Source organism: Typopeltis vanoorti, chromosome 7 (assembly GCF_054136105.1).
Source record: "Typopeltis vanoorti isolate ZY-2024b chromosome 7, IOZ_Tvanoo_1.0, whole genome shotgun sequence".
NCBI classification, from domain to species: domain Eukaryota; kingdom Metazoa; phylum Arthropoda; class Arachnida; order Uropygi; family Thelyphonidae; genus Typopeltis; species Typopeltis vanoorti.
Window position 1 is genome coordinate 49,536,195 of NC_143555.1, and position 26,841 is coordinate 49,563,035.

Consider the following 26,841-nt stretch of genomic DNA (forward strand, 5'->3'; position numbering starts at 1 on the left):
CTCTTTCCTACTGGTCTCAAAATATTGGTTTAATTTCCACAACCACTTTTTTCTTTCTCTAATTAGTTAAATATGGGATTTGCACCTAGAGTAGCCCATGTGTTAAGGCTTAAGTGCTGGGAGGACATCATGTTCGAGGTTTAATGGAATATTTACAGAACTAGGAAAGGATTAAAAACTAATTTTAATGTTTCCAATATTTCATCTGTCACTGTGACATCTTCAGGGATTACAATAACTCTTGTTAACACATATTAAGCATTAAAATTAGTTTTTAATCCTTTCCTAGTTCTGTAAATATTCCATTAAACCTCCAACATGATGCCCATAGAGTAAGTTACATAACACTACTTCCTGATCTCAGATCTTCCAGTTATCTGACCTATAAGAGTTCTAACAAACATTTTATATACAATTTCTATATAATCATTAATATGATATATTCATTTGTAAATCATGCTATGAATTAAACACTTGATATTACTTAATGCATAATTACTACCAGTGTCATTGAACTTAGAATGTGCACCGATGGAGACTTGACAAAAAATAAAATCGTACTATAGCTGTAAAATCTAAACTACTTACTTTGATAATATAACCCTTTAAGAGTTGTGTGAAACTATTGAAAAAAAAAAAAAAAAAAAGATATAAATTTGTTTTATTTTATACTTTATTTGTTGCATATTGCTGTAATTCATCTATCATGGATTGATATGATATCAATGTTATAACTTTGCAGCTTCCCCAGCTCAGTTATCAATATAGTCTTAACCAGGGATTGCAATAGTTTTGAGCCAAAATAAAATGTTCCACTCAGAACAATTCAACAGGAACTTTTATTTTTCTAATTGAATGAATTAATAATCCCAGATAATTTTTTATCATGAATTTTTTATCTATCCAAATTGGAACAATTTACTTGTTCCTCTGAAGATGTATTTCCAGGCCAGAGCAAAGAATTTCACTCCTAGAAAATGATTCCAACTCAAAAAACATGAATGTGTGTGTTTGTTTCAGATAATTTTCTGAGTGTGAAATTTTTTGCCAAACCAGAATGATTTACTGGAGCGAAAAAAAAAAAAATTTTTTTTTGCTCCTCTTGGCTAGACATCCTAGAACAGGGGGGGGGGGGGGGGGCTTGGCACGCGTGCCAAATGTGGCATGCCAATGAATATTTTCCAACACGCAACCCAGAGCTCACTGTAAAAAATAATTAAATACATATCCAACATCTTAACCTAAAGGAACTTCAAGAAGTGATGCAACCAAGGTTGTTAATTACATTTCTGCACGTGCTTTGAATAAAAGACAATTTCAGAATCTCTAATGAATGAGGTGGATTTGGTGTACAAAGGACTTAATAATGTACAACAATGTTCACTGGCTTAGCCAAGGTCTTGTTCTGAATGTCTTCAAAAGCTATTTTTAAACGTCGTTGTACCAACTGTTGAGCAGTTCCCTCTAAGATTTGTTTTTTGAACTTTTAATTTCTAATTTCTAAAACTTTTAACTTTTAATTTCTAATTTGAACTTCTAATTCTTTGAACTTTGTTAAGTTCAAAGAATTAGAAGAGACTGCAAAATTCATTAAGTTTCCAGACACTATAAAATTGGATGAATTAAACTTGCAAATGTTTTCATGGATAAATGGAGAATTTTTAAATGCAGTTGATTGATTTTCAAAGTAGTTCAATTTAGAGGCAAAAATTTGTTGACCTCAGAGTTGAGTTGGAAAATATTGAAAAGGAGCGATTAGAGATGGGAGTAACAGAGAGAAGTGCCGAAAACAAGGACTTGGAATACTATTCCAGAAAAACTTTTGTATGTTTAAAAACCCTTGCAACAGCATTACTATCCATTTTTGCAACTACATATTCTTGTGAATCATTGTTCTCAGTGATGAACTTTGTTAAGTAATAGGAGTGGACTTACAGATGAAACTAATAGCACATGCATATAAAGGTTACAAAATATAAACCTGATATAAATTATCTGTCATCAATGATGCAGCAGCAGAAGTCTCATTGATAAATAAATAAAACATCCATTATTTTTCTTTCTCTAGTTTTGATCTGATACTTTCTGCTAAAAAAATGTTGATATATTATGTAGGAAAAATAACATTTTATTTTATCTGTAATTTTTATGTATTGCTCATAAGGGATTAAGAATTAATAAAATAATATCTTTAATTTTGTTTTATTTTACTGTGCTTTAGTCAAGTAAAATGATTATGAGATTGTGCACTGTCACATACTAGAAACACGTAAAAAAACTTATGTCTGATTGATCTTCATAAAAAAATCAACCCTTCTCAAAGGAGAATGGTTCTCTTGAGAAGTCTGATCTTGCAAAATGTGAATATCTGGTAGCATAAGTAAAGTTCTTAAAATGGAAAAACAGAATTTTGATTTACTGCCAACAAGGTTTCTTTTAAGGTTACACTGTATCCGTGCAACTACACAACAGTTCAGTTGCCATCCCATAATATTACAGCCGCACATCCCCAACAAAAATTATTATAGTTTCATGGCATGCATGCCTACCTTGATAGTTTATATATGTAGCAAATTTATTCCATGTTCAAATGGATGAGGGAGTGAAACAGAAGAAACAGTGGTTGTTTACATTTAAAGCTCTGTTTTTATAAATATTTTATACATTACAATTAGGCTGATCATTCATATTCATTAAAAATATAACATAAAGACCTACCATATCAGTTATTCCAGCAATAGTGAAGATAATGAGTGAAGCATTATAGACACCATCAATTACAAGATAACCAAGAATAGGAGTAAGACCTATTCGTAGAACACATAAACCATTTGGAATTGTTATAACATTTTCTTTCTAAAAAAGAATAATAAAGAACACTTGTTAGAAATGTTTTATTTTTGGCACAATAAATAACTTAGGTATTCATATATAATGCAAAATCTTTTGGTAAAACATATGAATAAGATATCTTTCTTCAGCTGAAGTTTTAAAATTATTCAAAAAATTTATATAAATAGCAGTATCATAATTTGGCATATATAAGCTCATATGACTATTTGTCTTATACTTAGAGATAAATTATAGAAAAAATTAGTTTTTAAGCTGAAGAAAGGCCCCATTTTTCCAATGAATTTGGTGGAGTTAATAGCATAAATTACAAGTAATAAATGTGTAAACTATAGAAAATATGGTTAACTGTGATGTGGCAAATTTTAGAAGCCCTCTACATAATATCAATCTGAAAGAGCAAGCAACTAGAAAATCAAAAAAAAAAAAAAATTAAAATGGACAATACAAGAAATGATTTGTGGGTGTAACTAACTGACAAAAAAGTGGAAACAACTCATAAGGTTCAGTACTGTAACTCAGAGAATGATACGCTACAAATGCTGAAGAATGAATGCATGCATTAATACTCACCCAAGATTTTTTTAAGTTAATATTCAAATGGATGAGTTTGAGGAAATCAGTTATGGAGCCATTTAATAAAATAATGGCTCCACAACTGATTTTAGTAAATCATCATCGATGCATTTGTAATGGTTACTATTAATGATTACAATGACTAATGGAAACAAGACTTCAAGTTCCAATTATAGCTGCATCCTTATTTTAGATGATAAATATATGGAAAAATATTCCGACTTCCACCCAGTCTTGTAAATACTCTTCACGAGGACATCGGATTGGACTGGTTTAATTAATACTGAAGAAACTAAAACAATACTGTTTTAGTTTATAATAACTTTAGTTTAATCCTTTATCCAAGTGTGAGCAAACAAAGTTTGCACCTGAAAGTATCTTCAGGACTGAGCTAAGGTGGAGAAAAGCTATCATCACGCCTATCTTAGTATCTCCCATAATGCAAAGCACATCTCCTTGCAGATAGGTATAATGCTATGCATTAAGGCAAGGGCCACTACCCATACCGGTTTCGACCTTCATTGAGGTCTCGTCAATGGGAGCCAGGCCCAGTAGTGGAGACATCAAGGCAGAAGCAATGAGGGGTCATCCCCATCTATAGGAGTTGCCAAAAGGTGTACAACCTTATTATTAAATTACTGCGGATTCCGAGAAAGATATTGAGAGTTTATTTTTCACTTGGTTAGACTATAATAAGTTCAGTTTAATCCTTTATCCAAGTGTGAGCAAACAAAGTTTGCAACTGAAAGTATCTTCAGGACTGAGCTAAGGTGGTGCAACACCAAGGCAATTTGTGGCAAAGGTGGAGAAAGCTATTATCACTCCTATCTCAATATCTCCCATAATGCAAAACACATCTCCTTGCAGATATGTGTAATGCTATGCTTTAAAGCAAGGGCCACTACCCATGCCAGTTTCGACCTTTATTGAGGTCTCGTTTGAAGAGACCTCCTGTGATTTATTCCACTCATTCATATAACTCCAAGCAAAAATAAAAAAATTAGTCCACATACCTTAGTTTACCACTCTCTTACACAAATTCCAGGGAGAACCCTTTATTCTGTGTTATGCTGTGAAAAATTTTTTCTGCATTAATCCTATAGTACCCACTCTATTATAATTGAGTTAGCTACTTTATCACATTTGTCTCCCATCTATTCTTTGTTTTTATCATGTCGTTCCCCCCCCAACACACACACACACACACACTCAACACAATTCCTGTTATCTCCCTTCCTCTTTCACTGGATATATCTCTCTCATCAGGAATCCAAACTATAGTAAGGACTATCAATCTCTCATCTTCATATCTAACTATATAGCCACTCTAGTTTTATTTCAAATGTTTGGAACAGCATGTTATGAACTACAATCAAAAATAACTTTGTTAGTAATTCAATAAAAATAAAACTGAATTCTATTAAGAACTAGACAGCCTATAGCAATCTACTTCCTAAGATATTCTGTAATGTCAGTAGTCAATAATCATATAAAGGCAATGAAAATCTACCTGCATAATTCATCTAAAAAGGCTTCAGTTTGAAATTGGCTCTGATGGATTTCTCTATGTTTAGTGAAATATTTTACTTGTTACCTCAAGGGAGGCCACATACCACCCACACCAGCTATACTTTTCCTTGAATTCAATCACAAACATTATTTGCACATTCATCATAATGCATCACACTAAGAGAAAAAAATCTAACTCTCACCTCTTTCTTGACTACAGTCATTTTCAACTTCTATGGATGTCCTCTCATTCTCCACAAAATGAAAAATTCCATCTACTGGTATCATATATGATCATTTCAGAAATCTGAAGATCTTTTATTACATCACCCCTCTTTTTTCCTATTTGTAATAGTCTGCTGCCGATGAAATTCTTAATCTGTTTTCATAATTTATCCTTATCATGATTCCTTATCCTTACATGTCCATGTTCATTTTAGCAATGCAATTATCCTTTGAGTAATATTTGCAATTTTTACTATACGACCTCTGAACTTAACTCCCTATCTACTACAACTTCAAGATCCCTAACTTAATCAGTTCCTTTTATCATAACACTACCAATATAATACATCAGTGGTATCTCAACATACCAAAGTGCATAAATTTATATTTACTAACATTAAAATGACAGTTATTTTTAAATGTCCACAACTCCAACCTATTCAAATCACTGTGCAAGTGCTGCATATCAGTCACATTCATGATTCCTGCCTATCTTTCAATCAGCAACACAGCTGTAGAGCACCAGTCAAATCCTTCAGTTTCTTTTATCATAACCCCCCCAATATAATACATCAGTGGTATAGTATGCCCACCGTTTGTAGGTCTCTCCTTGGCATTTTGCCAAGAATAGTCGATTCATGCCGAAGGGGAGAAAGAAATGAAGGATGTACGAACTGGTCGCCAGCATGCGAAATCACATGCTTTCTTGTCTGTCACTGTACTAGTAGTATAGCTTGATTTTTGTTCTCGCATTTTTTTTTATTATTAATTTGTATGATGAATCCAGCACAGTCAACAAATTCTGTTGTTAAACGTTTCAGTAGCGCTTGCAAAAGAATATTGAATAATGTGCTGACATTCTGCGAAGAAGAATCGTCAGAAGGCCATCTCCTTGTTCTCCTTTCTCAGGTCATAAAACGTGCAAGTACAATTTTGGACGTATCGGGGTCGACTGTTAAAAGAATTCGTAGGGAATCAAAAGGTGAAGGTAAGCCAAAATTTAAATCTCCTAAAAAAAAGTGCTAGAGAAAGAAAACCATCGAAACCATAGCTTCGAATGATTTTGATGCAGACGTTATAAGAAGAACTATTCACGAATTTTACGTGGTCGAGAAAAGAGTGCCAACTGTTTCAAAATTGATTCCTGTGCTTAAAGAAAAAATTAATTTTCCTTGGAAAAGAGAAACTTTGAGGAAAATACTTCATGAAATCGGATTTTGGTTTAAAAAGTCCCAGAATAAAAGGAAACTTATCATGGAGGGAAGTGACATTGTTTTATCTAGAACACAGTATTTGAGAGCAATAAGACATTTCAGAGAGGAGAAAAGACCAATTGTGTATCTAGATGAAACTTGGATTGATAGTAATTTAACTTATGGAAAATGTTGGCAGTCTAAAGAAGAATGTGGAGTGCTACAAACCGGAAATGCCTCGCGGCGCATAATAATTTGGTGTGCGGGTGGAGAAATGGGTTTTTTATTACCGAATTCAAACTTACTACAAAGCCAATTCAACTACTGCAGATTACCATGGGCAAATGAATTCTATGATCTTCGAAAAGTGGGCAGAAGAAAAACTGATTCAAAACCTTCCTAAAAATGCTGTTCTCTTTTCTCAGGTCATAAAACGTGCAAGTACAATTTTGGATGTATCGGGGTCGACTGTTAAAAGAATTCGTAGGGAATCAAAAGGTGAAGGTAAGCCAAAATTTAAATCTCCTAAAAAAAAGTGCTAGAGAAAGAAAACCATACCATAGCTTCGAATGATTTTGATGCAGACGTTATAAGAAGAACTATTCACGAATTTTACGTGGTTCAGAAAAGAGTGCCAACTGTTCCAAAATTGATTCCTGTGCTTAAAGAAAAAATTAATTTTCCTTGGAAAAGAGAAACTTTGAGGAAAATACTTCATGAAATCGGATTTTCGTTTAAAAAGTCTCAGAATAAAAGGAAACTTATCATGGAGGGAAGTGACATTGTTTTTTCTAGAACACAGTATTTGAGAGCAATAAGACATTTCAGGGAGGAGAAAAGACCAATTGTGTATCTAGATGAAACTTGGATTGATAGTAATTTAACTTATGGAAAATGTTGGCAGTCTAAAGAAGAATGTGGAGTGCTACAAACCGGAAATGCCTCGCGGTGCATAATAATTTGGTGTGCAGGTGGAGAAATGGGTTTTTTATTACCGAATTCAAACTTACTACAAAGCCAATTCAACTACTGCAGATTACCATGGGCAAATGAATTCTATGATTTTCGAAAAGTGGGCAGAAGAAAAACTGATTCAAAACCTTCCTAAAAATGCTGTTGTCATAATTGATAACACTTCATATCACTCTATTTGATTAAACAAAGTTCCAAATTGGACTAATAAGAAGCAAGTTCTTATGGATTGGCTCTCTGCAAATAACATTTCTCATTCTCCAGATATGCGAAAAATTGAATTGCTTAATTTGGTCAAAAGAAACTCGCCCACAACTAAACTATTTAAATTCGACGATGCTCAAAGAGAATGATTTTCTAGCTTTGAGGCTAGCTACCACCATATCATTGCAATATTAATGCTATTGAGTATGTTTGGGCCGAAGTGAAAAGTTTAATTCGCCATTGCAACGTAACTGAGGATATTGAGATGTCGAAACTTTTTAAGCTTTTCAGAACAGGCGATTGAAAGTATTACAGTTCAAAACTGGGGAAAATATTGCTCTCATGTCCCTTCATTGGAAAATATGTATTGGGATAGAGACGGAATTATCGAAGAATTATGCGAACCTTTGGTGATCAGTTTAAGTGAAAGTGATGGCAATTCGGAAACCAATTCAGATGACTCTGAAGATTAATAGGATTTCATAATGGTATTTTTTTCCAACATTTTTTTTTGCATGGGTTTGTTAAAAGGGTCACAACAAGTCATAAATAATTAATCGGTTTAGGACATTAAAGTGTCTCAGTTCTCTCAACTGTAAGTTTAGAATATCTAAGTTCATTTGGAAAAATTTCTGTTTTTCCGTATAATTATTTTTATTTTATAGAAAACTTTCTTAAAAATAAACTTAGTTAAATTTTTGTTTTATGCTTTTTTTTTAATTTTGTTAATACTCTACATACATTTTTCCAACTGTTATACAAGCAAAATAGTTACACTTTAAAAACAGCAATGTTCGTAAAAGAAAAGCTAAATTTTCCGACCTGTAATAATAAACAAACTCATCCCAGAAAACAGATTGATTACCCTAATATCAGAATGTATTCTCCTTTTTTCGACATGCGCAGAAGTGTCGAAGGATCTCTAATCGTTGGGCGAACTATATCTCAACACACTAAAGTGCATAAATTTGCATTTACTAACATTAAACTGATAGCCATTTTTAAATGCTCACAACTCCAACCTACTGAAATCATTGTGCAAGTGCTGCATGTCAGTTACATTCCTCATTACCCTGCCTATCTTAGCATCAGCAAATAGCTGTACAGCACCAGTCAAATCCATCCCAATGTCACTAATGTGAAGATTAAATAATGGACAAAGGACTAATCTCTGTGGTACACTTCTCATCTCCAACAGTTCAATATTGCAATCACATAATTATTATCTGAAATCTCCAAAGAGTCAAGGACTCATCGAGAGAGACTATAAATCACCCAAACCAGCTGTCATACTTTCCCTTAAATTCATTCACACTAGATGCAGTCACTACCCCTAAAGACAAACTATTCCACTCACTACTCTCTGGGAGAAACCTAGCTCTTACCTGTGAAAAAACTTAACTTCCACGGATGCCCCCATGTTCTCTCCCCACCTTCCATATAATGAAAAATGATATCCTATAACACCCATTCAAAAATTTATAGACCTCTTTATCCTGTTAACCGGAGTCTGTGATCCACATACTCGCAATCTGTTGTCAATCTAAATCCCATAATCCAGATATAATCTTTGTAACTCTTCTTTGCACCCTTTCTGCAGCTTCTTTATTCCCTTGGAACCTGGGGAACCAAATCTGCACACAATAATCCAGGTGTGGTCTTATTTTCTTCTTCTTCAAGTGTCATCCCCTAGAAGGAGGTTGGCAACCATGTCATGGAACCTTTTTCTTTCTTTTGCTGCTCTGGAACATTCTTCAAACCACATTCTCCTGGGTCTACCTCTCCCTCTTTTTCCATCCAATTTCCCTTCTAATATTAATTTCTGAATGCCTTCTTGTCTAGTTAGATGTCCAAAATATTTAAGTTTTCGCTCTTTAATTATTTTCATTAATGTTCTTTTCATTTTTGCTTTCTTTAAAACATCTTCGTTTTTCATTTTTTCTGTCCATGGTATTTCAACATTCTTCTGATGGTCCACATTTCAAAAGCTTCTAATTTTTTCTCTGCTTCTTTATTTAGAGTCCAAGTTTCACTGTTGTAGAGAAGGCTTGACCAGATATAGCATTTTATTAATATTTTTCTTGTGTCTATATTAATGTCTCTGGATGTTAGAACAGTTTTCATATCAGTAAAGGCTTTTCTTGCTATCTCTATTCTTTTTATTTGTTTAAGGGAATTTCCTCTGTCTGTAAACATTTGTCCCAAATATATAAAAGACTGAACCTGTTCAATTTTCTTTTTGTTAACAGTTATGTTCAGTTTCTTATTTATTGGTTCTTTTGATATAATCATGCACTTTGTTTTCTTTAGGTTAATAATTAGTCCCATGTCTAAGCTTCTGTTGTAAATTTCTGTGATTAAGTTTTGAAGATCATCTTCAGATTCAGCTATAAGAACTGTCATCTCCATACCTGAAGTTGTTGAAGTTCCTACCTCCGACTTTTACACCCTTCAGTTCTGAAATATTTTTAAAAACTTGCTCACTATATATATTGTACAGTAAGGGTGATAAGACACATCCTTGCCTTACTCCTTTTTTGATTTCAAAGTTGCCAGAATATGTATTTTTATATCTTATTGAGGCCATTTGATTCCAGTATATATTTGTAATTATACATAGATCTTTTCCTTTTAACCCATTATTCTGTAGGATATGTATTAATTTCTTGTGATCTATTGAATCAAATGCTTTGGTGTAATCAATAAAACAAAGATATATGCTTTTCTGGTTGTCAAGGCTTCTTTCACATAATGTTTTCAAATTGAAGATTCCTTCTCTTGTGGTCTTATCAAAGCCCTATAAAGAGGCAAAATGACTTTCTTATTCTTACATGTCAAGGTTTGCTTCAACATCACAATTATCCTCTAAGTTGTACTTGCAACTTTTGCTATGTGACCATTGAACTTCCAATTCCTATTCACCAATATGCCAAGATTCCTTGCCTCCTCAGTTTCTTGTAGCATAACCCAGCTAATATAATATGCCACTGGAACTCTAATCACATCAAAGTGCACAAATTTACACCAACTATCATTAAACTGACAGCTATTTTCATTTGCTCAAATTTCCAGCCTATTCAAATAATTTTGTAAGTGCTGATTATCAGTAGCATCCCTGATTACAATGCCTATCTTTACATCATTGCAAACAATTTGCACATCTGATGTTAGACCCCGCCTGATGTCATTAATGTATAGATTGAACAATAATGATCCAAGGACTGAACCCTGATGTACACCACTGGTCACCTTAAATCTGGCAGATTCACACCATTTCCTATATATCACTTTTTGATATGTCTGTCAACCATCTCCTGATCCAAGTCAAGAGTTTATATTACAATCCTATATTCTCCAGTTTATGCAACAGCCTTTTATGTGGTATCCTATCAAATGCCTTACAAAAACCCAACATCATAGTGTATCCATTCCCTTTATTCAACTCGGCCGTAACATTGTTATAAAATATGAACAAATTGCTAAAACATGACCTTGCTTTAGTAAATCCATGCTGCTCCTTGCTGAGTACAGCATGTTTGTCAACCCATTTCTGTATGGAAGTTCTTACCAACTTCTCTAAAATCTTCACTACCATACAAGAGATACTGATAGGTCGGTAGTAGACACACATCAGTTTTTGCACCACTCTTGTACAAATGAACTATCATACATTCCTGTGGTATCATTCCTGAGCTGAGACTCAAGTTATAACAAACATGTGAAAGGCCTAACCAATTCAGCTGAACATTGCTTTAGCTAAGGGGCTGATATTCCATTTGACAAATTCCAATGACAAATTATCCATGTTATGCAACAGCTTTTCAACCTCATTTTCATGAACCTCTAACTCATCAAATGTAGCAGTAGCACTGTGCATCATGTTACATACACCTGGTTGTATATCTTAGCAAAGTGAGCACTCATTAACTGAACAATCTCATTAGCTTCTGACAACACTATTTATGCAATAGCCTTTTAATGTATCCTGTTAAAAGCATTAGCTAAATCCCAAAGTATCATGGCGTATCCATTCCCCTTGTTTAACTCAACCATATAACATAAAATGTGAGAAATTCATCCAAACATAATCTTTCCATAGCATTCTTTGTAAAGTACAGATTCTCTGTCAACCCATTTCTGTATATGATCTCTTACTAACTTTAAAAAATCTTCACAACCGTTGATACTGATACATCAATAGTTAGACATCTGTGAGTGAAAGCAAACTTCACTATTAAAAAGTGGCATTAGTAAAATTGAGAGTGACAACAATTTGATAGAATGTGTCAGAGATTTTGAGCCAAAGAAAAGGAGGGGATTTTAAGCTGTTAAAACTTACATAAAAAAAAAATTCAATGGCATACAGTAACAATCACAATTGCACTCAATTACTCTGCAAATCAGTGTCTCAGCAGAATCCCCACATACTTGTCACCATATGCTAGCCCATCTTTATCAGCTTGCTCCAGGATAGTTTCCTCAAGTCTGATGGTTATCAAAAGCTGCTAAGAGATATACCAATCTGACAACTTAGGCTCCTGCAGAGTGTCCACTTCAATGAAGTTTTCCATTAGGATGGCTTTGAGTATCAGTCCCATCTGACTCTTAGGCTTCTGAAGTGTTTTCGGTCCTCTTTGGATGCACTGATATTAAGATCTCCTGCTTAACAGCCAAGGTATCACACACAGGTATCTGAGTAGAGCATTACTATTTCTTCATTATTCCCCTGCACTGCCTGTGCAAGATGCAGTCTTGACAATGCTGTTATGACAACATTTGTATAGGTAACCAAGTATTGGATCGCTTAGATTATATTTAGTCATTCAAATAAATGATTAAAATGAAATATATATTGATCTTTAATTGACCATGATTTATAAACATCTAATACCAACAAGTTTTGCCGACAGGGCTGTCCGACTTCTTCAGGGCTTATAATGGTAAGAGAAAAAAACTCAAAGTGGCTAGTACAGAGAAAATGGAGTAACACTATCGTATAAATTAAACATTAAAACAGAACGCGTAACATTAACACGCATGGAGCATGTCGTGTTAGTCACTGTTATGAGAGCACGTTCTGTAGTTTTGAGCGAAATTAAATTTTAGCAGACTGAGTGATCTTATTAAGGCATATGTCAGCTATTATCATTCCCTGGTTTCTGTTAAGATTTTCTCCAGAATGGAGGACTACAATGGCTTCCTAGAAATTTCTACAACAGAAATCTTCTAGGTAAGGAATGGAGCTGCTATCCCAATCAATGGTATGGTTAGTAATCACGAAATGATGGCTAGACTTGAGTTGTATGTTCTATTGTTATTAACGTCTCCTATATGTTCTTTTTTTTTTTTTGGATTGAGGCTTCGACATCTGTCCTATATAGTTTAGACTACAAGAACATAAGTTGTACACCCCAGCATGTTTGAAAAAAGCATCGATGTCTTTCGGTGATCTTAAAACATGACGGACAGTCTTGACCGGTTTGAACGCAACGCTGATGTTGAAAGGTTTAAAGTTTTGCGATTTTTTTGGAAACTGTACCTGCATAAGGAATAACTATGGATGAATTGTATTGAGTGATGGTAGGTTGTTGTTGTTGTGTGGGTGGGGTATGAAGTATCTTGTTGATTAAATTCTTTGGATAGCCAATTTTTTATTAATGTCTCTGATATATGAATAATTTCATCATAGAGTTCTTTTTCTTTGATCAATAGCGCCACAAACAGATGATGTTCGTGGCTCTATTTTTGAGCATATGTATTATGCTGAGCTTCTGGGAAATATGGTAAGTTGATTTGAGATGAAGGTAGCTTCCAGTGTGTGTTGGTTCACGGTAGACTGTTAGTTTGATATGTCCATCTGCTAGTTTCTTGATTAGGGTATCCAAAAATGGTAGTTGATTATCTTTTTCCAGTTCCAAAATGAATTGTATTTTTTGATGAAAAGAATTAATTTTGGTTAAAAAGTCCAAAAGAGCTGTTTTTGTGTCCCTCCTAATTATGAAGACATCATCTACATACCTCAACCACACTAAAGGTTTGGGGTCTAATTTTGAGAGGATGTCTTTCCTAGCTTTTCCATGAACAAATCTGCACAGGGCAGTGAAAGGGGACTGCCCATAGTTAAGCCATTTAGTTGCTCATATATCATTTCATTCCATTTAAAATACTTAGATTTAAAGCAATGACGAAAAAGATGAGCCGTATCTTCGGGGAAGAGATTGTATAGGATACTGATAACTACTTCTACTGGGATGTTGGTAATAAAGATACCACGTCCAAGCTAGCGAGAATGTCTGTCTTTAAGATTGAGATGTTTTTCAATTTTTCAATAAAGTGCTTTGAATTCTTAATGTAATGTCTGATTTTCTGATAAGTTCTTTTAGGAGGCTGGAGAGGTGTTTAGATAATAAATATGTAGGAACATTTCTTCTGTCAATGATTGGGTGTAGTGGAACTCCACATTTGTGGACTCCATACAATCGTGGCTTCAATGGGTGTAGCGACTTCAGATTCTGTTGAAAGTCTGTGGACAAAATAGTCATGTTCTGCAATAAGTTATTAGTGTCCTTGTGGTTTTTCGATGTTGAGTCCGACTCTAATATGTGATACATTGATGAATCTGATAGTAATTCTGCAATCTTGGCTATGTAGTCCTTAGTGTTTAAAATGACTGTGGCATTACCTTTGTCTGCTTTTAAGAATAGTTATTTGTTTATCCTTCTTCAAGTTTGAGAGAGCTCTTTTTTCCTGGGGTGTTAGTTTCTGGTTGTGTCAATATATGGTCCAAAAGGTTAAAAATCACTTTTCATCAGGGAAGCTCAGTCTGTAGTTGTAATACTTTTCATATAGCATGTTGAATTTTTTTGATTTGAGTTTTTTTACTAATTTAGTAAGGCAAATAGGAAAAGGATGATCACATTATGGATGATTTTCATTGAGATGTCATCTGGGGATAAAAAGAACAAATTTCTAACATTGTTGTGAAACAATAATGGTAGATAGAATGTAAGACAGCATACTAGGATAAAGGATCTTAAATTTGATCATCTTATTAGAGATGATGAAATTTAAAATATTCAAAATAAATAAATAATAATAATAAAAAAAATTAAAATAAAATAAAAAATAAAAAAAAACTTGAGTGATGTGCAATTAGTATAACTTTTCCATATCTTAGATAACAAGAGGTAGTCATTCCAATTTACATTTGAATGGTGAAATAAGGCCTCAGTGCTTCTTTTAAACAAACGTTTAAATTGAGTGACACAAATGAAGTAAGCGTGTTTCAGACCATAGGATATTGTAGTCTGTATCTATCTATTCCATGCTATGCCAAGGCAGATTTCTTGTAATGTATAATGTAATATCGGTGGTTATTTATTCTCTTTTCTACTGAGCATCCAGTTTGTCCAAAGTAAAAATGATGACAGTCACAAGGAACTTGGTAAACACCAGGAAGAGTGAGAAGAGAACATTTATCTTTGAAAGATGGAAACCATGATGATAATTTGATAAGAAGAATAGTATCTACTAAATTTTATTTCTTAAGAATTCTGGAAATAGGTTCTGAGATGACAGAAATGTATGGAATTAGAGCATGACTTACTGTTTCCTTATTATTATTTTTTCCTTAAATACGACGCCATTGTTCAAAAACTGTAGTGTGAGAGAGTTTGTCCGGTGTGATGTGTGTGGAATGTATGCATTCCCGAATGAGTCTGGAGTATGGGTTGAAAGTGATAGTGGTGGGAGAATGTGTAGAAAGTGTATGCAAAGTGAGGAGTCGAAGTATGTGTCAGGTTGTGAGACAGTTATGGTTGAAGAAAGCCAGAATGCGAGTGAAAATAGTGGCTCGATAGGGAATTGCGGTGTACAAGATGGTGTACAAGATGGTGAGCGGTGATCTAAGAAAGAGTGAGAGCAATTATACAGAAAGAGAAAATGGTTTCAATGATAAAAAAATGAGGAATTATTTGTAGGAAGTGAGATCGCTAGGCTGCGCGCAGTGATACAAGATGCGCAGCGGCAATTAGAGCACCTGCAAAACTCTTTCCAGAGTGATTCGGCTAACGGAAATAAACAGCGTGGACGAGTTTCCGAAATGAAGGAGAGAGTATTGTATGGTGACTCGTTATTAAGAAGAGTATTATATGGGAGTGTAACTAAATCGTACTTGCCGGGTGCGAAATTTAAGGATGTAAGTGAGAGCATTAGAGTGCAAAAACAGAGGGTGAAAGAAATAACAATTGTGGCTGGTACGGATGAATTGAAAGGTGATAAATTTTTTATGAGAGAGGACTTGAAAGTATTGTTAAAGGTAGCGAAAGAAAAGAGTGACAGAGTTAGAATGGTGAGTCTGTTACCGCGGTATGACAGAGAGGAGTTTAGAAGGAGGGCCATAATCGCAAATGATATTATGCGCAGGTTATGCGGACGGTGTGGTGTGGAATTTGTGGACGTGTGGAATGAGTTTGATGGGCGAAAGGACTTATACAAGATGGATGGACTGCATTTGAATGGACTTGGTGTGCGGAGACTGGAAAAAGTGTTGCTGAATGAAGTGAAAATGGATGTGCAGAACCAGGGAAACTAGAACTACCAAGGAGGGGGGGAAGTGGATATCCAGACATCAGTGAGACAGTTGAGTGTAAAAATGTATATAATGTACCTGAGCCAGCAATAAGGACAAAAAATGGGAATGGGATATTTAGAATAACGCATCAAGATAGGGGTGGGACAAAGGGAACACTGCAATTCATGTATACTAATGCCAGGAGTATTAGGAACAAGAAGGAAGAATTTTTGGCCTTGATTGGCTCTTCCTGGCCACAGGTTATTGGCATTAGTGAAACATGGCTGACGGAAGATGATATAGTTAGTGGGATAGAATGTGTAGGTTATAGTATGTTTAGGAGGGACAGAGAGAATAAAATTGGGGGAGGGGTGTTGTTGATGATAGCTGATGAACTGCAGCCAAGGAGAATTGAAGTATTGCAGGATAGTGAAAGGAGCTCATTTGAGGCTATTTGGTGTGAGATTGATACTGGCAGAATAAAATATACAGTTGGGTGCTGCTATAGACCAGGTGATGGAATAGATGGTGGAGATGGTATGCATAAACAAATTGATGAAATGAGTGGAAGGAGGGTAATTATTATGGGGGATTTCAACTATGGTAACATTGATTGGAAGGAGGAGAGGACACATGTGAGGAAGGAAATGGATTTTATTCAATTATTAAGGGATAACTATCTGAAACAGCATGTAATTGAAAATACTAGGGGTGTGAGAGTGCTTGACCTGGTAATAGTATCTGAGAATTTGACTGTAATGAATATGACCATGTTGCCACCTATTGGTGAGAGTGATCATAAGGTCTTGACCTGGGAGGTGGCTAAAGGTGTGAAATTTGTGATTAAGACAGGGTATATGTGGAATTACCGTGCTGGCAAGTATGACAAGCTTAGGAGATTGCTTGGATCAGTGCCATGGCATGTACAACTGCAAGGGCTGGACGTCGATAGAGCATGGGAAGTGATCAAAGAGCATTTACAGGAGGTTATGGCTGACTGTATACCTAAGGTCCGAATAGTGAAACGAGGAGGGGTTAAATGGATGAATAACACCATTAAGCTTGAGCTGCAAAAAAAGAAACAACTATGGAGGGAATTTAAAGAAAGGGGTGACCTGCAGGCACACGAACAGTATAAAGTACAGGCTAGAAGGGTAACGAGTGTGGTAAAAACATCAAAAGCCGATTATGAAAGGAAACTAGCTATGCAAGCAAAAGAGAATCCCAAACAGTTCTTTCAATATGCTGCAAGCAAGAAAAAAACTGTACATGGCAAAATGATTTTAAGGAATGACGATGGTAAAGAGTTCACTGAACCAGTCGATATAGTGGAGTTACTGAGCGCGCACTTTGCAAAAGTATATCATCCAGGTGGTGACGTTGAAAAAATGAAGGAACCATTAGTTTATATGGGAATTGTGATGAATGAAGTGGAGGTGAATAGTCTATTACAGAACCTTAATGTGAATACATCTGTGGGATTGGATGGTATACCGGCACGGATCTTGCATGAAGCGGCTAATGAATTATCAGTGCCCTTGACCATGTTGTTTAATCTGAGTCTCAGGTCTGGCTTAGTCCCGAAGGCGTGGAAAGAGGGGAAAATAGTTCCACTGCATAAAGGAGGATCCAAGACAATGGTTGCAAATTACCGACCGATCAGCATATCAGGAGTCGTTGTCATGGTCTTGGAGAAAGTAGTCAAGGGAAAAATACAGGAATGGATTGAAGAAAATGAGATACTGTACAGAGGACAGCATGGCTTTGTGAAGGGTAGATCATGCCTCAGTAACTTGCTCAAGTTTTATAACAAGGTGACGGCTGAACTGGATAAGGGAAATGGGTTTACAGTGATACTGCTGGACCTGGCAAAGGCGTTTGACAGGATACCACATGGAATTCTAATCCGTAAACTACAACATATGGGAATGGATATAGGGTTGGTGAGATGGATAGCTGGGTGGTTGATGGAGAGATATCAAAGAGGAGTTTATTCAGGAGTAGAGTCCAAAAAACGGCCTGTGACTAGTGGTGTGCCACAGGGTTCTGTTCTTGGACCACTGCTGTTTAATCTGTTCATTAACGATATAGGGAATGGTCTAAGTGGGACAGTTCATTTGTTCGCTGATGATGCAAAGTTGGGTAGGGCGATAGTGAATGCAGAAGATGTCAAAGTCTTGCAAGATGACTTAGATAGATTGGAGTTCTGGACTAAGGAGAATGGATGTCAATTTAATGTGACAAAATGTAAGGTTATGCATTTCGGAGTGAAAAGATTAGCAGCAGTATACCACATTGGTGGAACTGTACTCCAAGAGATTGATGAGGCCAGGGACTTGGGAGTGTTGGTGGATAGGGAGATGAAGTTTAGGGGGCACATTGCGAAAGTAGCTAAATCAGCTCATCAACTCACTTGGTTGTTGAAAAATACCTTGACGAGCAGAGAAAAACAAGTTATTGTACCTCTGTACCGAGCCCTGATAAGACCTCATCTCGACTACTGTGCCCAGATTTGGTCACCTCGGTTCCTTCTTGATGGGGAGGAGGTTGAGAGGATCCAGAGGCGAGTGACTAAGATGATAGCAGGTCTATGGAATGAACCATATGAGAACAGGTTGAAGATTTGTGGGTTGCAGAAACTAGTTGATAGGCGAAAAAGGGGAGATATGATTGAGACATTCAAATTGCTAAAAGGATTCTATAGGATTAATTCAGATGATATTTTTGAGATCAGGACTGGTGGTGGGAGAACTAGGGGACACCCATGGAAGCTGGGCAAGAGCGTAGTTAGCAGGGGTGTTAGAGCTGGGTTCTTTACTTTTAGAGTGGTAAATGAGTGGAATAAGCTGCCAGAGTCTGTTGTGGGTGCTATGACAGTGAGCGAGTTCAAGGCAAGGTATGATAGATACTGTGAGAATGTTGAACAGCTGTGTGAACATGATGTTTAGGGCCTCCCTCGATGAGTCTAAGGACTCCTGGAGTAGCCCGTGGTAATAATAATAATAATTACTTGAACTAGGATTATAAAAATTAAAACAGCTGTTGTATGATCCTTTTCTAAGAGCCACACAAGTTAATAATCAAATAAGTTTAATCAAATATCAAAAGATATTTCATTAAATATCAAATATTATTTAATGTTTAAGAACTCTTGCTGTAACTGTTGAGGAGTAGAACATCTAGTGTGAGCACATCGTACTAAAGTTTTTATAATTCCAGTCTTCTGTGAGAGACTAAATAACAGATTGGAGACTGGCTGTCTAATAGGTATCAGCAAGTAGTATATGGCAAGTAATATCTTGGATGAAGAAAGATGTCCAGTGAAAACAGGACATCTTTCTAATGGTGAGAAGAGTAGAATATCTAAAAAGGATAATTTTTATTTTTGCATTCTGGAAGAAGAAGATGGCATCATAAGATGAGTAATGATCAATATGTGAAGTACAAGGAGACAGGGAAAGGACAGAAGGAGTGCACTATGAGCAGCAATTAACTAATACGAAAAACTCCAGTTATTTTTAATGTGTTCAGCAGAAGAATGATTATGAAAAGATAATAGCAGTTGGTGAAACTTGTAGAATAATAACCACAGTGAAGGATATAGTTCAGATATTAAATGAGCACTTAACAAAGGCTTTTCATCATCATGAGTGCAGTGGAAAAGAAGGAGGGACTGGCAGTAATTAAGCAAGAGATATATGGGGAAATGAGTAAAGTAGAAGTTAATAAGGAGGTAGGATTTGATGATATATCACTGCATATTTTGAGCGAATGTTCCAGGGTCAAGTTTCAAAGGAAGAACAAACAGATTAAAACTGCTCTGCTTCATAAAGGAGTGACAAGATTTAGGCTTCTAATTTCAGACCAATCTGTGTGTTGGAATAGCTAAAATGCTAAAGGTTAGTAAGGGCCAAGATCCAGAACTGAGTTGACAGCAAATGGAAAGCACAGATTTGCTAAATGAAGATAATGCTTCAGCAATCTACTCACTTTATGAAACATGGTGACAAATGCATCAGGCAAGAGGAATGCATATTACACTGAGATTTTCAAAGGCTTTTGATGGATTGTCACATGACACAGTAATTAAACCAAAAGAGATGATTAAATAACAGATTGGAGACTGGCTGTCTGATAGGTATCACAAATAGTATATATGGCAAGTAATATCTTGGATAAAGAAAGTCAATAATGTGCACAGGGGTCTGTTTTAGAGGTAGAAACAGAGGTTTAAAAGGGGATATATACAATTGTTTGCAGATGAAAGTTGAGAAGAACTAAGGAGTGGGCAGAGAAGATCATGTGACTTCAAAAGAACACTTGAACAGACTGGATGAGAGAGGCTACCAGTTCAATGTTACACTTTATGTTTTAAAATTGAAGAATAAAGATGGAATGCAGATTATACAGCTGGTGGGGGATATTTTACAGGAGGTGGAGGTGATAACAATCCATGAGTGATGGCAAACAAATATCTAAAATTTAGGGGGGGGGATTATTATTGCATCTGACCTCCATGGAGTCAGAGACTCATCATGAGAGATACACACTATTACACACAATGCTCATCCAACTGTGCCTTAAATTGATTCAATGTGTCTACATTCACAACACATTTAAGAAATGCATTCCACTCACCAACCACTCTCCATGTAAAGAACCTGCTCCTCGCTCCTCTGCTCGCACCCTCTTTATACAATTTCCAGCAATGCCCTCTTGTTCTATCTCCCCCTCTCCCATTTTATGAAAAATCTCTTCCATGTCAACCTGATAATAATCCCTGACTAGCTTATATGTTTCAATCATATTCTCCCTCTTCCTTCTATTCATGAAGCTTTGCAATTTACATTCTCTCAATCTGTCCTTGTACTCCGCATTCCAAAGACCACTAACAACATTGGTGAATCCTCTCTCAATCCTTTGCAACATATCCTTGTCACCATGAAAACCCAACGACCAGATCTGTGCACAGTAATCCATATAAGGCCTGATCAAGGCCTTATACAAATTGCATCGTAACCTCTTTATTTCTGCATGTCAGGATCCTGCACATCATTGCCATTATCCAATGTGATGTCTTCACAACTTGTGCAATCTGGCCCCCTGAATTTCAGGTCCATGTTCACCACCACTCTCAGATCTCTCATTTCCTCTACCTCCTTTAAAGTTTCCTCACTAAGTGTATACTTTGCATCCCATCATTGATTACCAAATTTCAAAACATTACACTTTGCAACATTGAACTGATAGTTCCACCTGCCTGCCCATTCATGCGATCCATTCAAGTCCTCCTGCAAGGCCATAACATCTGCTTGACTCTGCATTGCTCTCCCCAATTTTGCATTGTCTGCAAACAACTGCATATTACTAGTTCAACCCATCCCAATATCTTTAATATACAAATTGAACAACAATGGTTCCAAAACCGACCCCTGCAGTACACCACTAGAGCTCTTCCTCTTATGGGATAATGCACTCACACAACTTTCTGATACCTATCTGACAGTCAGTCACTGCTCCAACTCAGAAGTATTTAATAGTTTGTCATGTGAGAGCCTATTAAAAGAGGAATAGATTTAAAATTAAGAGAATATCAACAATGCATAATGGCAATGATTCAGAGAACACTGACATATAGAAGGAAAAAAATTAAGGTTTCACTGCAATGTCTAGATCAGGACATATATGGATTACTGTGCAGAAATTGGAGCATCTGGTTTTCAAAAAGGTGAAGATATATTGTAAAGGGTCCATTGACAACTAAATAAAATAGTTTCTGGTATCTGGAATGTTGGACATGAAGAAAGACTGAGGAAATGCAATTTGAAGAGTCTAGTAATATCCACCAGACTCTTCAAACTGGCCCTTGTCACCTCATGTCTCACTAGACCTTAGTTGATAAGGAGCAGTTACAAATGAATGTACAAGAGGATTTTCAAAGAATAGGGAAAACATGAGGCCATCCCTGGAAACTGTGTATGAAGAAGTTTTTTTTTGTTTGGAGAGTGGTGAGCAATTAGAATGCACAGTCTGATAAGCTGTGTGAGAGTGAGAGAGAGAGAGAAGGGGGAGGGGCAATATTATAACCAACAATGAGTTGATTCCATGAAGGTCTGATGTTTATAACAGTATATGAGCACTGCAAAGTTAAAGAAATAAAGAGGAGAAGTGGAATTTTTCTGTCAGCTGAAAACTATATATATATATGTGTGTGTGTGTGTGTGTGTGTGTGTGTGATTTGAAGTTAGAGACAATCATTTAGTACAGAAGGAAGAAGGCATGCAAAAGTACAGAGTAGTAAGAGTACTCTAGCAGTGACAGGAATGATGAAAGCCAATTCAGAATAGTTTCCATGAAAGTACTTTTGGAAAAAGTATAAGGTAAAGTGTCTGAAGTGAACCTGTGAGGGAGTAATCTACAAATAACCTAAATGCTCTCATCTGTACAGCAACTTGATGAAAGCAGTAAATAATTCAGCATGACTTCAGTTAATAACCAGAAAGGAAACTGAACATCCAGTTACTAAAGATAAGCCATAACATGGTAGTGAACCAATATTAATCACTGATCAACTGATAGATCTCCCCCGCCCCCATGTAGTGAAGAAGTTGACTGTTGACAACCTCATTATTTTTCAGAAAATGGGGATGAGTGTGAAGTGAAAGAATTGAGTAATGAGACAATTTGAATACTCCTTTTTTTTTTTTCCTTTTTTGAATGGGCTGAATAGAGGCTTCCTTCCATGATGTTGAGTAGATATCAATAGTTTATAGAGATGATAAAGGATGGCTGTTAATTGTAGATTACAAGTTTTGACCACAATGGGAGAAGAGATATCATCAGGACCAAAAGATTGTTGATATCCAAAGTATTCAAAGTTCTTATCTGGTAAAAGACCTGAGGAAACAAGCAATGTATTGTTCTTGGTGTAGTAGAAAACTGTCCTTGATTATCAACTCAGGAGAATTAGAAGAGGAAGAATGCTACCAAAAGACAAAGGAGGTCAACCTTTGTCTTTTCATTATGTTACAATGCTAACATCTAGACAGCTTGGGGAAAGCATGGAAGGATTACACACAATCATCATGGTGGGAAACCAAAAACGCCATGATCAACAGTAGTGGAAAGTTTGTCCTCCTCTTCAAATGTCTGGCCCTTTCAGAGCCAAATCTGGATATGAGTGTGTGTTTTTCCTTTCAGCTGCTGAAAGTTACAAGCTACAGAATAAATCAAGCAAGAAACTGAAGATTTTGTTTCAAACCACTCTTAATGACTTTGTTGTTGTTGCTTGTAATTATGACAAGTTTCTTGTCCAGTTTTGGCAGAATTGTTGGAAAAAACCAAGACTTGGATAACAGACAACGACTAATGATTGAATGGAACAAATGAATGAAGGCCTTCAATTCAGTAGGGATTATTTCAGCAATTCATTCTGACTGACCCAACATGATTAGAATTAGTCACACTAATAGACATAATATAACAATAGACATTTGTCTCTTTTGCAAAATGAAAACCCTGGGTTTCCAAGAAGAAAATTTCTGAAATCTCCATATGATACTAGACAACTTACCCTCCCACCTAAAAAGCCTTTTTAAAGGATCTTCATCCTAGATGAGATTCAAACCTTTCCAACGCAAAAGCAATTCTATGAAAGCGTTCAACTTGGACAGAATTTTATCACAAAGCTTCAGGAGAAAGTGCTGACCATGAGAATATTTCTGGAAACAGTAAGAATGTGGTTAACAGTGGTGTAAGGCACAAGTTTTTCTTGTGGAGAGAAAATGAAACATGTTGTCTGAGAGATAAGTCAATGCACTGATAGTAACAATTCACTTAAGCTATATAAGCAGCAGTGTGCTTTTCACAATGAATCTCCTAACTCCATGAAAATTTTCAATGACAACTTCTTCATATTTACAACACTTAACATGTGTTAACATGATTCATTTTAATCTGAAAAGTTCAAACTTTCCTTAATTTAATTTTTATTTTTAAATTTCACATTATATTTGCAACATCCTCTTCCCAAAAATGTCAATATCCAAACAATCCCCAAAGTATGAATCCTTAATTATGATCATATAATTAATCAAAATACAATATTATTTGCTATACATTGTAAATATGCATTAGTTACACAAATGTGAATGAATGTTTTATTAATCAAACATTCTTTTCACCTTGTTAGATCACTGGCTGTCCAGTACCTAATAATCAAGGTGTGTGGAGAGCTTGCAGAACAATTTAAATAGGCTGTTATATGGGCAAAAGTTATAGGTGTCAGTTTAATGTGGAGAAATGTAAAGCCATATATCACATTGATGGCACTGTACTACAGAAAATAGATGAAGCTTGAGATTAGGGGTGGTGGTAGACACAGAGTTAAAGTTTAGAGGATGTATTTCTAAGGTTGCCCATAAGATTACTTGGCTATTGAAGAACACATTAACAAGTACAGATAAGGAAGTTGCTATTCCTCTTGATAAGGCCTTGATATGCCCACATCTGGATTACTCTGCTCAAGTCTGGTCTCCTGGGTTTCTTGAGGAATGAGGAAGCAGTGGAGAGAATTCAGAAATGGGTGACCTGTGGGTGTGTGGACTGCAGAGTTTGGTTGATAGGAGAAAAAGAGGGAATATGATAGAAGCATTTAAGCTGATTAAAGGGTTCTATAGGACATATGCAGGGGAAATGTTTCAGCACTTGGCTAGAGGTACCAGAACAAGGGGTCATCCCTGGAAGTTGAATAAAGGTGTGGTAAGTAGGAGTGTGAAGACTTGATTTTTTTTTTGCTTGGAGAGTTGTGAATGAATGGAATGGGTTGACAGAGTCAGTTGTGAGTGCTTTATCTGTAAATGAGTTCAAGGAGAAGAATGACAGATTGGGTCTCCATGGTTGAGTCTTGGACTCCATGGAAATGTCCGTATTATATTAATAATAACATAATACAACAATTCAAGCATACGTACAAATTCTTCTATTCGTTCCTTCACTTTTCGCTTCGTTTCCTTAAACCTTTGCCTAGTTGCTCGGAGTCTGATGCTAGCACTGTCTGCTGGATTTAAAATTACAGATTTAATCCCCTGTTCACGTTTTGGTGGAGTATTATGTACGAACGCTTTCGCAGGATTTACGGAGCAGCGTCTCAACCGCTTTGCTAATTTCGAGGGTACTGTGTATAGCCATATATTTTCCTTTTTATGTCGACGGTTAAAACTATTTTCAAAAGTTCTGGACACTACTTGTTTCCTAAATTTTATAACCGAGCTAGGGCTTGTAACTTCTTCTTCGAAGGCGAATTTCTTCAAATTTACACTACAAACTGTTAACTGCCGAAAACGTTTCCACGTTATTTCATGAAATAACAAATAACTGTTACCTGCAAAAATAAGCTGATTTAAATTCCTTGAATATATACTTAACACAGTCATGTTTTCTACTTCTGAAGTACAAATATGAGCAGTATTGCAGGCCTTCTAATTTTAAAACTACGGAATACAAAATGTTCATTACATTAACGAAAAACTGCTGCCTCGGGGAGCAAAAGATGATAAATATTGGATTATCCAGGATAATGAAAATATTTACGTCACAGATGGAAAGTTGCAGATATAAGTTGGCTCTGCATTAATTTCTCACATGCCGGTTAAATTTCAAATTCACAACGCATAACAACAGTTTAGCACAGTAATTTCGCCACATAACCTACAACCATACAATTATAAGCAAAAAAAAATGCCTAAATTGTAATAGACGTGTGAAATAATAAACAATCCCAAATTGCCTTTGTATAGCGCTCTCTTGCGGAAACGTTTTAATTGTAAGGAAACAATTTCAGAGCGAGAGAGTTGTGTGCATACACAACCATGTAGTTATAAATGGATGTGTGTGTGTGTGTGTGTGTGTGTGCATTATTAATAATAATAATATATTATCGTTGTTGTACAAACACCTCCTTAAGTCAAGAATCACCGAGGGAGACATTAGTAACATGCTCTATCAAAATCAAAAAACTCAACTACCCCCCCCCTTTTTTTTTTCTTATAGAGAGTAGGCGAAGCCTTTTAATACTATCTAGCTTTTGGAGACTGCTTTTTTAATCTCCACCGGTAGTCAATCAGAGATAGCTAGCCAATGACTACTGTTCATTATACGCGACAACCGATGAAGAGACGGGCAAACAAGTACTGCTATCTCTTGATACTTAACCCTAACAGAATGTTATTATTCGTGACACCTCCAAGGAGTCCGAAGACTCATCGTAGGAGGACATCCACTGTACAACTCTCCGTCTCCACCACTATTGAACCTCTACTACCAATCATCAACGTCAGCGCCATCTACTGGCCACTTCTACCACCACAGATGGTATTTTTTTGTCTTTAAATTGCGTGTGTTCTGAAGGGCCGATTTGTCTGTATGCGGGATGAAAAACCCGAGTTTCCGGGAGAAAAAACCCTGCTACCACAGTATGAGTTTGGCTAACTCACCTTCAATTGAAAAAGTCCATATAAAGATTCCTCCCGTCACGACGGGAATCGAACTCAGGCCTTTTCCAATCGAAGGGCGCAATGTACCGTCGTTCTTCCAATTGCGCTACGGAGGCAATAAAACGTGTTACTGTCTGAAAGAATGTGAATTCTACGGTAGATTTTCTTGAGTTTACTGGACAAAGAAAACAAGTTTCTGGAAGAAAAATCCCCTTCTAACAGAGATATTATCTATCACACAGAGGCG

The 26,841-nt window shown here is 36.0% G+C and overlaps 1 protein-coding gene across 3 annotated transcripts in view; it reads right to left on the reverse strand.

The window, feature by feature from the left end:
* The window catches only part of CLS (cardiolipin synthase), a 104,024-nt gene extending 78,181 nt beyond the window's left edge, over positions 1-25,843 (reverse strand). For all 3 annotated transcript variants that reach the window (XM_090395252.1, XM_090395249.1, XM_090395251.1), the window contains exons 1-2: positions 25,074-25,843; positions 2,719-2,856 (exon numbers count right to left, since the gene is read on the reverse strand). In XM_090395252.1, coding sequence (XP_090251378.1) covers positions 2,719-2,856; positions 25,074-25,535 — 600 coding nt within the window. In that variant the 5' untranslated portion in view covers positions 25,536-25,843. The remainder of the gene's footprint in view (positions 1-2,718; positions 2,857-25,073) is intronic.
* Between the last annotated feature and the right edge of the window lie 998 nt (positions 25,844-26,841).